Source organism: Vulpes lagopus, chromosome 2 (assembly GCF_018345385.1).
Source record: "Vulpes lagopus strain Blue_001 chromosome 2, ASM1834538v1, whole genome shotgun sequence".
NCBI classification, from domain to species: domain Eukaryota; kingdom Metazoa; phylum Chordata; class Mammalia; order Carnivora; family Canidae; genus Vulpes; species Vulpes lagopus.
In genome coordinates, this window is record NC_054825.1 from 32,224,357 (window position 1) to 32,237,738 (window position 13,382).

Here is a 13,382-nt window from a genome sequence, read left to right on the forward strand (position 1 = left end):
ACTTAATTCTCTATGATGGGTAATACTCATTTTGGGTAATATTCATTTTCTCATTTTTCCAAATGAACTGAAGCACAAGGGATGGTTTGGGCATGTGCCCAAAGTCAAGTGGTCCCTATGCTATTAAACCAGATTTAGGATCTGGTAGTCACACTCTCCTTACCAGCCACTACTTCCCAGCTCATTCCCACTCAGGCCTCTGCCCCTGCTGGTCTCTTGCCTGTAGTGCTTTTCTGCCTGCCACCTCCACTGGCCGGCTCCTTGTCATAGTTCAGCTTTAAGAGGAAAGGCACTTCCTCAGGGAGCTCCCTCTAACTACTCTACTAGTGTGGTGGCCACCCTAGCCATGCAGTCTGTCACAGCACCCATCCCTGCACTCCTATCACCGCATGAAATTATTTGCTGAACTCTTCTTCGACTGCCTTGCCCACAAAAGGATGGGCTCCAAGAAAATATGCCTTCACATTAATTATTTACCACTGCCTCCCCAGGGTCCAGCATGGTGCCTCTTACACAGTATGTGCTCAGTAAAGTTGTGTTGGAAAAGGGAACCCTGCCTTCACTGTATACCATGCAGAATACCCAGTCAGACCCAGGAAAGCCCCCTCATGCCCTGAATCTAAGCTTAGAGCAAGAGGGAAGGAGAATGAGCATGTATTCAGTAACTGTCTAAGGAGAACCTATGTGCTAAGAATCCTGGGAGATACTGAGAACATGTCTGGGATTTAGAGAACACTTGAGATGAAACTTCTTAAAAATTTTATTTATTTATTCATGAAAGACACAGAGAGAGGCAGAGACATAGTCAGAGGGAGAAGCAGGCTCCCCGCAAGGACCCCAGTGTGGGACTCTATCCCAGATCTTGGGAAGCCAAAGGCAAACGCTCAACCACTGAGCCACCCAGGAGTCTTGAGATGAAACTTTTATACTAGACATTGCTGTATACCTCAGAAAATGCCCAAATGTCAAATTTTTTTAAAAAAAAAGATTTATTCACAAGAGACAGAGGCAGAGACATAGGCAGAGGGAGGAGAAACAGGCTCCATGCAGGAAGCCTGATACAGGACTCAATCCTGGGACTCCAGGATCACATGCTGAGCCAAAGGAAGACAAGATGCTCAAGCTCTGAGCCACCCAGGTGTCCCCAAAGGTCAAATTAGATACACAGTCTAGACACTAAGCAGATATTAGAACAGCACTGCTAGTATTGTCAAAAATGCATTTGGGATAAAAGTGTACAAGAGATCCCACACATTGTGTTTCATTGTGGGGGGGCAGGGCTTGTGATTCATAGCAACTGGGGTGCACGTTGATGGGGACCATGGAACTCATGCTGATCTGGGGAGAATGGAGCAGGAGTGGGCAGGGTGAGAGGGTGTCAGACAGGGAGAAGGGAGAGATGTGGGTCTGGTGGGTGGACAGGAGGCAGAGGCTGGGAAAAGCCACATCCTCATCTGTGCTTTTTCTCAGGAGCTGAAGTGGGCATCAGCACATCGAGAATCCACGCGCGGGGACCAGTAGGACTGGAGGGACTGCTCACTACTAAGTGGCTTCTGCGAGGACAGGACCATGTGGTCTCAGATTTCTCAGAGCATGGAAGTTTAAAATACCTTCACGAGAACCTCCCTGTGCCTCAGAGAAACACCAACTGAAAGCATTCCAAGAAGAGCCGGGAAAGATTCGGGAGGTCTTCACAGTTAAGCATGTCTTAAGAATCTCAGGGGATGAGCCAGGTCTCATCTCCTACTTCCTGGAAGGGTCTGCCTCTTAGGAAGTGCACCTAGATGCTTCTGTTTGGCTCTACTAGTCTTGGTAATATGCAGATTTCAATTCACCTTTCTCTTTTTAAGTTAGAAAATAATCACCGTGAATGGGGACTTTGCTTAATTGCTGCAGTTAGGGACTTTGCTTCACGTGGTCTAGTTCCCTTCATGATGGAAACAAACAGGTGCAGTTTCTCCACATAAAAGGCAGTGGGAAAATCATGGCCGCTTTTACCTTTTTATCGCCTCAATGAGGTAACGTCTCCCCTGACACTGGGTTGGCACCAGACCCCATCACACCTAAATGTCTTTCCACATTTTATCTCTCTATGCTCACACTCATCTTCAGAGAGGAAAGGTTTGGAATTTAGAAGAGAGGCAGCTCTTCTTTTTCGCATTCTCATCAGAAACAGTTGCAAAAGAGAACTGAATCTTTTCCACTGGAAAGATGGACCTTTTATATTTATTGTGGAGTAAATATAAAGCAACATTCCAATTGCTTGCACATCTCTGGACCCAGAAGATTCGGCATTACTGGGGATGCAGTTGGAACCTGGAGCTGCGAGTCCCAAGATGAAAGATCTACAGCAATTATGCTTGAAATTTTTATATAAATTATTTTGTCATCCTACCGTTTCCCTCCAAAACAAAAATTAGAGGGTTATTTTAATACTTTGGATTCTTCCCCCTTTTTGAGAAATAAAGTTCTTATGAAAAGCCTGTGTGGATGGTTAAAAGTCTGCACCCTCACTTGTCCTGGCCCTCTTTCTCTGCTCTCCCTGTGGCCCTCACACCTGCTTTTACACACTCTTCTCTGGAAGTTGTTTGGAGAGAGTGTGTCGGCTGCATGTGTCAGTGGAGGTCGCACAGGCAGATCCCCTGTGGGGATAGATCCCTCTATCCCCCCTGGGGATAGAGCCCCAGGAGCATAGGGAGCCCAGGCACGCAGTATGAAGTCGGTGGGTGTGTATAGCACGAGCATGCCGCCATTGTGCCAGGTCCACAGAGCATTCACGTGGACAGCCATGGCCCCGGCCGACATCCTTAGTCCACTTTGGAAGACCCTCCCTCCTTCCATATAGCTCCTGTTACAGGGTCCCTGGTGGCTGACAGTCTCAGTTGAAAGCTTTCCTGTCTCATGGGGGCCCTTCCAAAGAAATAAGCACTCACTCACATACTGCATCCTATCCTCTGAGGATGTTTTATGAGCCCAAGAATTATGGTGTCGTGTGGAACATGTTCCCAGGCTGGCTCCAAACTGTACTTCTCATCTAGACCCTTACATGGTCTGGCAAGCCACCCTGCCTGCCTTCCCCTCTGAATGGGGAATTCTGACAGCTTGCCTGAAAAGGCAATAAAAGTCTTGCTTGAAACTGTATGGCAAATACCACACTCAGCTCCCAAGCAGACAGCCAAGTACCCCTGGAGTCAAAAATAGAAAGTGACCCAAGAAGGCTGGGGCCTTTGGGGAAGACTCCACTGAGGAGGCAGACCTGGATCTAGGCCCTGGGCAAGATGACTCCTAGGAGTAAGGGACTGGGGCAAGCAGAAGTCCTTAGGCGGAGAAGAAACAAGTCTGCGGGGCGGACCAGTGGGGACAGAAGCTCATGTGGGTAAACAGGAAGGTGTTAACCTCCCAGACAGCTGATCCCAGTTAACATCCACGAGGGAAGGAAGACACCCTGGGGCATGGGACAGGAATGGGGTTTGAGCTGGAAAACTGCTAGAGCTCAGTCCTCCAACAAGGCCGTTTCCCCTAGCAACCTCAGCCTTCATCTTCTACAGAGGCCGTGGGCCATCAACATTCTTTTATTTTTTTATTTTATTTTTTTTAAGATTTTATTTATTCATGAGAGACACAGAGAGAGAGAGAGGCAGAGACACAGGCAGAGGGAGAAGCAGGCTCCACACAGGGAGCCCGATGTGGGACTCGATCATGGTCTCCAGGATCACACCCCGGGCTGAAGGCAGAGTTCAACTGCTGAGCCACCGGGGCTGCCCAACATTGTTTTATTTTTCCACCAAAAGTCAAGAGAGGTCAGGAGGCAGCCTTAGCCTCATAAGTACCCCTACCCAGGCAGTCTTCGGTACTTACTGGTTTGTCCTGTAGAAGGGGGGCTTTTTGTCCTGAAATCCCTCCTGTGATCTTGCCCTTTTCCTAGCTACTGAGTGGACAACAGGCTATTGAACCACCAATTTTGTTTTTTTCTATTTATTCATGAGAGACAGAGAGAGAGAGAGAGAGAAAGGCAGAGACATAGGCAGAGGGAGAAGCAGGCTCCAAGCAAGTAGCCCGATGTGGGACTCGATCCCGGGTCTCCAGGATCACACCCTGGGCTGCAGGCAGCACTAAACCGAACCACCAATTTTGAAGCTTCCATCTCCTCCACCGAGGGGGGAGAAAGCCCTCTGGGCTTGTAAGATAACAAATGTTCGTATTCTTCAAGCCAACTTTACTTGAGTTTAGGTTTTCTGTTACAGCCCAAAGAATGTAAATGATACAATATGTACATACATTATGGGGCCATTTAGAAAAGTATTCGTTTGGGGGCGCCTGGGTTGCTCAGCCTGTTAAGCACCTGCCTTTGGCTCAGGTCATGATCCCAGAGTCCTGAGCTTTAGCACTTCTCCAGCCTCTGGACTTCTGCTTGCATCAGTGTCCAGTCTGAACGCTGAGCCTGCTTCTCCCTCTCCCTCTCCCCCTTGCCCTACTGGTGCTTTCTCCTTCTCTTTCTGTCAAGTTTTTGGGTTTGTTTGTTGTTTTTTTTTTAAGTATTCATATGGAAAGAAAGGTAGGCAGCCAAGGACTAGATTATAATAGGTATCATTTACTCTATATCCCTTGTTGTGGAACCGTCTCTCCCACATTTTCTAGTAATCCCATTCTATCTCTGTGATTCAAGGGAGGCTATGCTGATCACCCCCCTCCCTCACTATTTTTAGTGGCAGCCACATGACTCAGCTCTGTTAAGTGCTTTGTTAAGTGCTCTGTTTCCCTGCTTACAGTGACTGCTTCAGGGCGGGACATCCAATGATTTAAACTTGGCGAAATGGCATGCTAGTAGAACTAAGTTTTTACTGCAGTTATTAGGAAAAATAAATTGTCCCCTTTCCACGTAGAGAGAAGTATCCAACACAGAGGAAAGGGAGCCAGGGGATATATAGAGAGATTTTGCCCACCTGGCTCCATTAGTGCCTGAAATCTCCCACTGGACTCCATGGTTTTCCTTTTTTTTTTTTTTGCTTAAGCTGGTTTAAATTTGGTTGAGTTCTATCCCTTGCATCATAGAAGATCCTGGATAACATACGTGTGTTCAAATGTCTGCTCTGCCACTTTTAAACAAGTGACTTTGGGTGAGTTACTTAGGTTCTGGGAGCCTCCATTTCTCCGTGGGAATATTAACATTTCCCTCGTCCTAAGTGGCAGTGTAAATACTTGGCACAGCATGGGCACATAGCACGCACTCAGTAGGTGCAAGATGGTCACTTGCTGTGATTTTTCAAGTGCCTGGCTGTGTGCTTGGCTCTGTACTCCACAAGAAACCAGAGTGTGCTCCTGTTATTCATGAAGACAGTTTTCAGAAGCCGGATTTTCCCACCCCAGTTTCATCTGGTCACCAGAAGCCCAGTTTTGCCCCCTGAATGAGTGAGAAGCAGCAGAGCACTGAGCTTGAGATCATATAGTTGAGCACTCAGAGCCTGTGGGCAGCTGCCACTGAGAAGGGAATGAGCAGCAGAGACCTCATGTGGGATCTGGGAAGGAGAAGGTGGACCCGGATGAATGTCATGCTCTGCCTGAAAGAAGAGGTGGTCCTGGTTTGGCTGAGGAGAGCAGGCCTGCTTTATGCAGGGGGATGGGAGTAAAGCAAGAGACTTTGGGTTTCAAGGTACCTAACCTGTGAGCACTGCAGTACAGTGCAGGATACATGTGAGATGTGTGCATGCTTCTGAAGTAGAAATTCATTTCTAAATCTCCAAGCAAACACAAAGATTTTGCATATTTAGATGAGTCCCCTGGCAGTCTTGCCTGGTTAAGGCTTTACATCTAATCAAGTCTCTTTTTTGACTCAGAGCAGTTGTCGTTGATGTGATTACTACTCACTTCTTCTTAAATGTACATAGAATATTTCTGGGTAGTATCTTGTGCCCTGTACAGATAGTGACCATGAGACATTAACTGTGGGGGTGTTTTCAGGAAAGTACAAGTAACAGGAACCTCAGCTCAAACTAGTTTAACAAAAGAAAGGGTATTTATTGGGTTACATAACTGAGGAACTCCAGACATATAGTTCAGACATGATTTGATCTGGGCTTGGCTTTCTTTCTCTGCAGAGCTCTATAAATCAGTGGTGTTTTCAAACTTGAGAATCTCGGAATCAGGGGATCCCTGGGTGGTGCAGCGGTTTGGCGCCTGCCTTTGGCCCAGGGCACAATCCTGGAGACCCAGGATCGAATCCCATGTCGGGCTCCTGGAGCATGGAGCCTGCTTTTCCCTCTGCCTGTGTCTCTGCCTCTCTCTTTCTCTCTGGGTGACTATCATAAATAAATAAAAATTTAAAAAATATTAAAAAAAAAAAAGAGAATCTCGGAATCACCTGCATGGTTATTAGAATAGATTGCTGGTTCAGTAGATCGGGGATAGGGCTAAGAATTTGCATTTCTAATAAATTTCCAGCTGCAACCGCAGTTCTAGATGTCTGCCAGCAGCAAAGCTGTCCACATTGTGTATTTGGGATGGGAGGGTGTCAAGTAAAAGTATCATCAGATGGAAGTCCTAAGCTCCAATCTTAATAAACTGGCCTGAATCACTGTAGTAAATGTAGAAATTGAGTTACGTTGTCACAGGAAATCCAAACAACTAGAGCTTGAGCACAATAAAAGTTCATTTTTGTCTCATGTAAGAAGCAGAGGTCTGGGGGTAGACATCCCAGGGTTGAGGCCAAGACTGTGGGATGTCATCAGGCACTCAGGCTCCTTTCGGTTTCTGCTCTTCCATCCACGTGATAGTGATATCCCTACCATCAGGACCATGTTCCAGACAGCAGGAAGGAGAGGAACCGTGGGCAAAGGAATACATACCAGCTGCCTCATCCAAATGACTTTCTAGGAAGGCCCATCCAATTGCTCATCCAGAACTGGCTTGTGACACCCCCTCCTCACTTTTTTTTTTTAAGCTTTTATTTATTTATTCATGAGAGAGACACCCACAGAGAGAGAGAGAGAGAGAGAGAGAGAGAGAGAGAGAGGCAGAGACACAGGCAGAGGGAGAAGCAGGCTTCATGCAGGGAGCCTGATGTGGGACTCAATCCTGGGTCTCCAGGATCACACCCTGGGCTGCAGGCAGCGCTAAACTGCTGCACCACCGAGGCTGCCGCCCCGCCCCACTTCTACAAGGATCTGAGGAATGTGACTTTTTTAAATCTGGGCATATTATATCTCTAAGAAGGAGTCTATACCTCTAAGGAGTAAAGGAGAAGAGAAATTGGGTAAGGGAAGAAAATTATTCTGACTCAGGGAGCTGGAAGGGATCCATTCATCTAAACAACAGGGAGGAACTGTTTTGTGCAGCCATGTGGACAACTCTAGCTGCAAGGGAGGTTGAGAAATACAGTTTTACAGTTGGGCACAGTCCTGCCTGAAGAAAAATCAGGATCCTCTTCATAAGGAAGGGAAAAGGATAAACATTCTGTAAGCTGCTAGCACCATTTGCCACAATTATCCTAAATCTCTTCTAAAGAGTAGCTTTTACTAGAAGCCTCCTTTGTTCTCTTGAGCTCATTGTCGGGTTTTGTAAATCAAGTTTTATGATAGGATGTGGAAAAGCTGAATTGCTCTGTAGGAGATGGAGAAAAGGTGAATTCCTCGGCACTTCTGGGGAGGAGGGTGGGAGTTTAGACTTGCCCTAGGCAGAGGGTACAGACTGAGCATCCGCAGGAAATTAGCCCAGAGAAAGCTAGACCACCAAAGTGCAAAAAAAAAAAAAAAAAAAAAAAAAAAGCCATCTGTTTTTTTTTTTTTTTAAAGAATTTTTATTTTATTTTATTTATGATAGTCACAGAGAGAGAGAGAGGCAGAGGGAGGAGAAGCAGGCTCCATGCCCCGGGAGCCCGACGTGGGATTCGATCCCGGGTCTCCAGGATCGCGCCCTGGGCCAAAGGCAGGCGCCAAACCGCTGCGCCACCCAGGGATCCCAAGCCATCTGTTTGTAAAGGGATGGCTCCATGGGGCTAATTCTCTTGAAGATTCTTGAATCTTAGAAAAAGGCAACAGTAACAGTTATTCCAAAAAAATAGCCAGGGACATATTGAAATGAGTTTGCATTGGGGTGTAATACTGACCTGCATTGCCATCTATAAATTGTGTGAACTTACAGAGTTATTTTTCCCAAAATGGGCCTCAGTTTCCTTATTTGGAAAAAGTAGAAGACTAACACCTACCTGTCAGGAGAGATTCAAGTAATGGACTGAATACCCAGTTCAGAGAAGCAGCTCCACAATATTCCACAGTATTCACCACAATTAGCAATAGGGCCCCTCCTGGTATATCTGTCTTTATATTCCCCAGCAGCCCAGCTAGGAGAAACGCCTACAGGTGCTTGCTGGCCACCCGGTGAAACAAACCACTTTGGCAGAGTTATGGATATGGCAGGAGACGCTGGACTGCGGGAGGGGGGCACCCATTAGGGACTTGGTGTGAGGTGGCAGCCTAAAATGATCACACATCTTTGCTGACCCCAACTCATTTCTAAATAACTGAGGAGTGTCATCATTCTCACCTAATCATGACCATGAACATGCCCTTGGAGTCCATTGGAGTGAAAGGTGTGTTACACGTTATAGTGTGGAGCTAAACTGCTGCGCCACCCGGGCTGCCCTTTTTGCCCCCTTTTGCTAGGAGAACCCTTTGGCCAGTAATAGGTACTACAGACACTCCAGGATGGAGGAGAGGAGGGTTCACTGCCACCTCAAAAGTAAAATGCTCATTATTCCATCTGGTTTGAAGATTCCTCTAACACTAGAGGGCAGTCTGGCCTCGTGGACCTAAGAAGGTCTGCCTTATACAAGGCCATCCTCAGATGCTCACCTGGAGACTAAGTGAAATAACTTTCAGAAACCAATTCACCTAGAGGATAAGAATGCAGGCTTTTTTTTTTTTTTTAGATGAAAGACAGAACAGGTTTGGACCTTGATTCTGCCATCTTCTGGCTGTTTGCCCTGGGGTAAGTGTCTTAACTTCTCAAAACTTTGATAATACTTATTCATAAATGGATTTTCTGAGATTATATGTAAAGCACTCAACACAATGTCCAGCCTTTGGTAAGCCTTCAATAACTGTTAGTTGTTAAATTTATTTTGTTCTAAGAAATATCTTTTTCTTATTTCTGGACATTGCTCTTTTATTCAAAGTACAAACATCTCTTCCTCGGAATTGTGGTTGGGGACACTCTGAGGAGATATCTATTATGTATCAGGCACCGTAGTAGGAGCCTTACATGTGATGCCACAGCAATCTCAATGAAAGAATTATTATCCCTAGGATAAGAGAGGTTGAGTATATTGCCCAAGGTCACACAGTTAGGAAGTAGTAGAACCTAGGTTAGAACATAGACCTAACCCTATGACCTAATCTAACCCTATGACCTAATAGGCTTCAGAGTTCTTCCCCACCACAGTGGGCTGTAGCAGTAATATTTCCCTAGAAGCTTCTCATACCTTAAACCAAGGTAAGTTGTAAGGCTGAAGAAAGAGGTTGCTGTAGCTACTAACTGGACCCCTTTTCAAGTAATCAGATCCCAGGTCTGCTCCAGTTTGCAAGAGGAGATGCTTGTCTGGAAACTCTCCTCAGCACCTGCCCCTGGAGGGAGCCGGCTGCACCTGAATTATTTAAAGAATCTCTAGACACTTGATATGATGAGCAGGTGTGGATGCTTCTCTGACTTTCCCTGACATGCCTTTACTTACCTTTTTTCTCTCTGCTTAGTTGCCTATAAGGAAAAGGAGGCATCAGCCTTCTCCACAGTGTATACATGTCTATCTCCTCCTGAAAATTATTTGTAAGTAGACCATATTTCTTGCAAATTTCAAAATCATGTTGATCTGAGTGGAAATTAGTGTAACCAAGACTCCAATTAGTAAAAGGATAAGTTGTCTTTTCCTATCGATACACAGGTCCTTTCCCTCTATCCTAAGTTTATGTAAGTCAAACTTGAAGACTGAGGTTGTAAGGATGAAAAAACCCCAGCAGGTAACATAAATATTCATACCATAGATTCCACCTATGTAAAAAAAACAAAACAATTATGCTTAGGAAAAAGACTGGAAGGAAACATGAACATAAAGGTCTATATATAGACTTGGACTATAGATTTTAGGCCATAACAGCATAAAGAATAGCATAATAGCTGTTAATAAATCCAATGATTAGGGTCATGGGCTTTCTAGGATCCGCTCCCCACTCACGCATGCTCACCCAGTTGCTCACATCTACCTCTCGACCTGACCATCCATCCACCGTGTCCTCTCTCTCACTTCCTGTTCATGGACCACTGTGCAACCTGCAGTTGTCCTAGTGGCGAAAAATCATTTCCACATCTGCTCCTGATCTTCTCTATCCAGTCTGTGACTCCATATTGTTATCAATATCCTTTGCAAAAACCCCAATTAGATTTCAATGTGAAATCAAACTGAATCCATTGAATCCTAGTTAATAATATTTTAATCGTGGATCTCTTTACAGTGAACTATTTGAAAACAACTAGCCATTAAAAATCTTGTTCTTCTTGTTGTTTTTAAGTAGGCTTGAGCCACCCAAATGCTCCTAAAAATCTTGTTTTTATTTATTTATTTTTAAAGATTTTATTTATTTATTCATGAGAGACAGAGAGAGAAAGAGAGAGAGAGAGAGGGAGGCAGAGACATAGGCAGAGGGAGAAGCTCCATGCAGGGAGCCCAATGAGGGACTCAATCCCTGATCTCCAAGATTACGCCCTGGGCTGTAGGCAGGCGCTAAACCGCTGAGCCACCCAGGGATCCCCAAAAATCTTGTTTTGAAAGAATATTTATTGATGTGGGGGAGAGGCTCACTACAAAAAGCTGAATAGAAAAAAGCTAGGCGGGATCCCTGGGTGGTGCAGTGGTTTGGCGCCTGCCTTTGGCCCAGGGTGCGATCCTGGAGACCCAGGATCGAATCCCACATCGGGCTCCCGGTGCATGGAGCCTGCTTCTCCTCCCTCTGCCTGTGTCTCTGCCTCTCTCTCTCTCTCTGTGACTATCATAAAAAAAAAAAAAAAAGCTAGGCTATAAAATAGTATAATTTTTAATCATATAATTAATATTTCTCAATTATCGATATTTGGTTAGAAAAAAAAAAGACTGGATAAAAATATGTCAAAATATAAAGAGCCATTCTTACCAGTGAGACTACTAGTGAGTTTTGTCATTATTCTTTTCTAAACTTTCCAAAGTTTCTACATTACTGACTGAATTATTTTTAGAATATTTTTCCTTTTTTTTTTTTTTTTTTGGAAACAACAAACTTTATAGGATAGAATATTTTTCCTTTTTTCACAGCTACTGGTATTTATTCCTATGGGAAATTATTGGTATGATGGCAAAAATAAGGTTTGTCATAACAATCTTTTCAATCTAAATAGAGGTTTATGTTTCTATGCCATCCACCTTTGTAAACTGTCTTTTACAGGCAAGAAATCAAGGCTCAGGGGATAAGTCCAGACTGGCACCCAGGGATGGTGGCCCAAAGGAGAGACTGAACTAGTTAGTTCTAGGGCAACCCTAGCCTGTGGCTGTCTGCTGATGCTCTCTGGTTTCCCCTGACCTGTGCTCACAACCCTCCCAAAGCAAGAGAACTTCAGAAAGCCATGAAGTTTTCTTGCTCCAGGTACTTCTCTGGACTCTAGTTTGCCTTCTCTAACTCACAAAGAAGGCTACATCTCTGACTCTGTGTTTCCAGATTCTGTTTCAACGCAGGCAATTAGATGGTAAATAATTCAAGAGAACGGAAACTGGCAAAGTGGTGTGTGATGTCCAAATAGCTATCTTGTTTACCCTCTGGTGTAAACCTCAGGCTCATCTGCAAGTCAGGAGCCCCAGGAGTAGGTAAAATGTACAAACCCAGGAATCTTCTATTTCCATTCCTTCCCATCTTTGAGTGTTGAGGGTAGGAAGCAGTTTCCCAATTTGGTTAACATATAACAGCATGGCTTTGGCAGACAGATTTGGATAACTTCTTAGGCAAGTCTGAAGTTCTTCCCATGGTAGGCTGGGTATCCAGAATTCAGAAGCATCCATCTCTTTTTGTGGTAAGGATTCATGATTCAAAGTTGAGATCTCAGCACTAGTCAGCAACCATCCCCCATCTCTTCCTACTGTGCAATAAGGGAGATAGCTTTCACTAGGCCCTTCTACACCTGCCCATCATTAAAGAAGCAGTCTTATTTAAGACTCTGAGTTACAGGTAACATAAGCCACCTTTGCCTTGCTTAAGAAGGAAAGGATAACATATCATATGGACCTAGAATGTTTTATAAACTCCAGGGCAAAAAACACAAAGCTAACTCAACCTCTCAAGAGACTGGAACTAGCTTTGGCAAAAAAAGAGATCTGTGGCTCTGGTAAGCAAACCACAGCAAACATGAATGAGTAGAATCAAGGACTCCAGCATCATCTGAGAAGCTCCTGTGCTTCTCCTTTCTGCATGAGTGCTTCACTTCCTCCTGCTAGAAACTGGCTTCTTCCCTGAGCATGAGACTGAGCCAATGGAAACTTCCAGACTTATTCTCACAGCTTTATCCTACCTCCCACCCACTGCAAAAATAAAAAGGCTCTGGCTCCCAGTTCCAGTGCAGAAGAACTTTGGTTGGTCTACTTGGGCCACTTGTCCTCGCTGTAGTAGAAATGCCAGAGAGGAGCTGTGCCATGATCTGGATTGATTCACCCACATATATCTCTGTATGACTATGCATGGCTAAATCTTGAAATAATTTCATAGGACTTCCTCTCTGGATAGGATGTAGCATAGGTAGCAACAATCCAATGTTCCTGCTGAAGCAACTAGAAAAAACTGGGTAAGTTATAGAAATCATATTTTAAAAGACATTGGAGAATTGTAGCAGCAAGAAAGACTGATTAATTACATTCTAGAGAGAGGGATGCCTGGGTGGCTCATTCACTTAACTGCCTTTGGTTAAGCATCTGCCTTTGGCTCAGTTCATGATCCTAGGATCCTGAGATCTTGCCCCATATCAGGCATCCTGCTCAATGGGAGCTGCTTCCCTTGCTTGTGCTCTCTCCCACTCTGTATGTCAAATAAGTGAATAAAATCTTTAAACGTAAAATAAAATTCTGGAGAGAAAAGAGACTTTTCTGAATGAGGTGATAATCTGTGACCATTTGCTTCTCTGGGGCAGGCCAAGGATAGAGGTTGGCCCAGAAGTAAGGCCTTTACTGGGACAAAATGAAACTGGCAGAGCTTTTGTTGGTCAATGTGATCTGGAGCAGCCTAACACTGGAATCTAGAGTAGTTCTAAGCACACAGCCAGTTTTCCTCCTGGGGACATTTGCTGAATTCTGAGATGGAGCAGGTGACGCTGGGCTAGAAGTA

The 13,382-nt window shown here is 44.9% G+C and overlaps 1 protein-coding gene across 5 annotated transcripts in view; it reads left to right on the top strand.

The window, feature by feature from the left end:
* Positions 1-2,480, top strand: part of ALDH18A1 (aldehyde dehydrogenase 18 family member A1) — a 50,878-nt gene extending 48,398 nt beyond the window's left edge. For all 5 annotated transcript variants that reach the window (XM_041745674.1, XM_041745676.1, XM_041745675.1 and 2 more), the window contains exon 18: positions 1,471-2,480. In XM_041745674.1, coding sequence (XP_041601608.1) covers positions 1,471-1,652 — 182 coding nt within the window. In that variant the 3' untranslated portion in view covers positions 1,653-2,480. The remainder of the gene's footprint in view (positions 1-1,470) is intronic.
* The last annotated feature ends 10,902 nt before the right edge of the window (positions 2,481-13,382 follow it).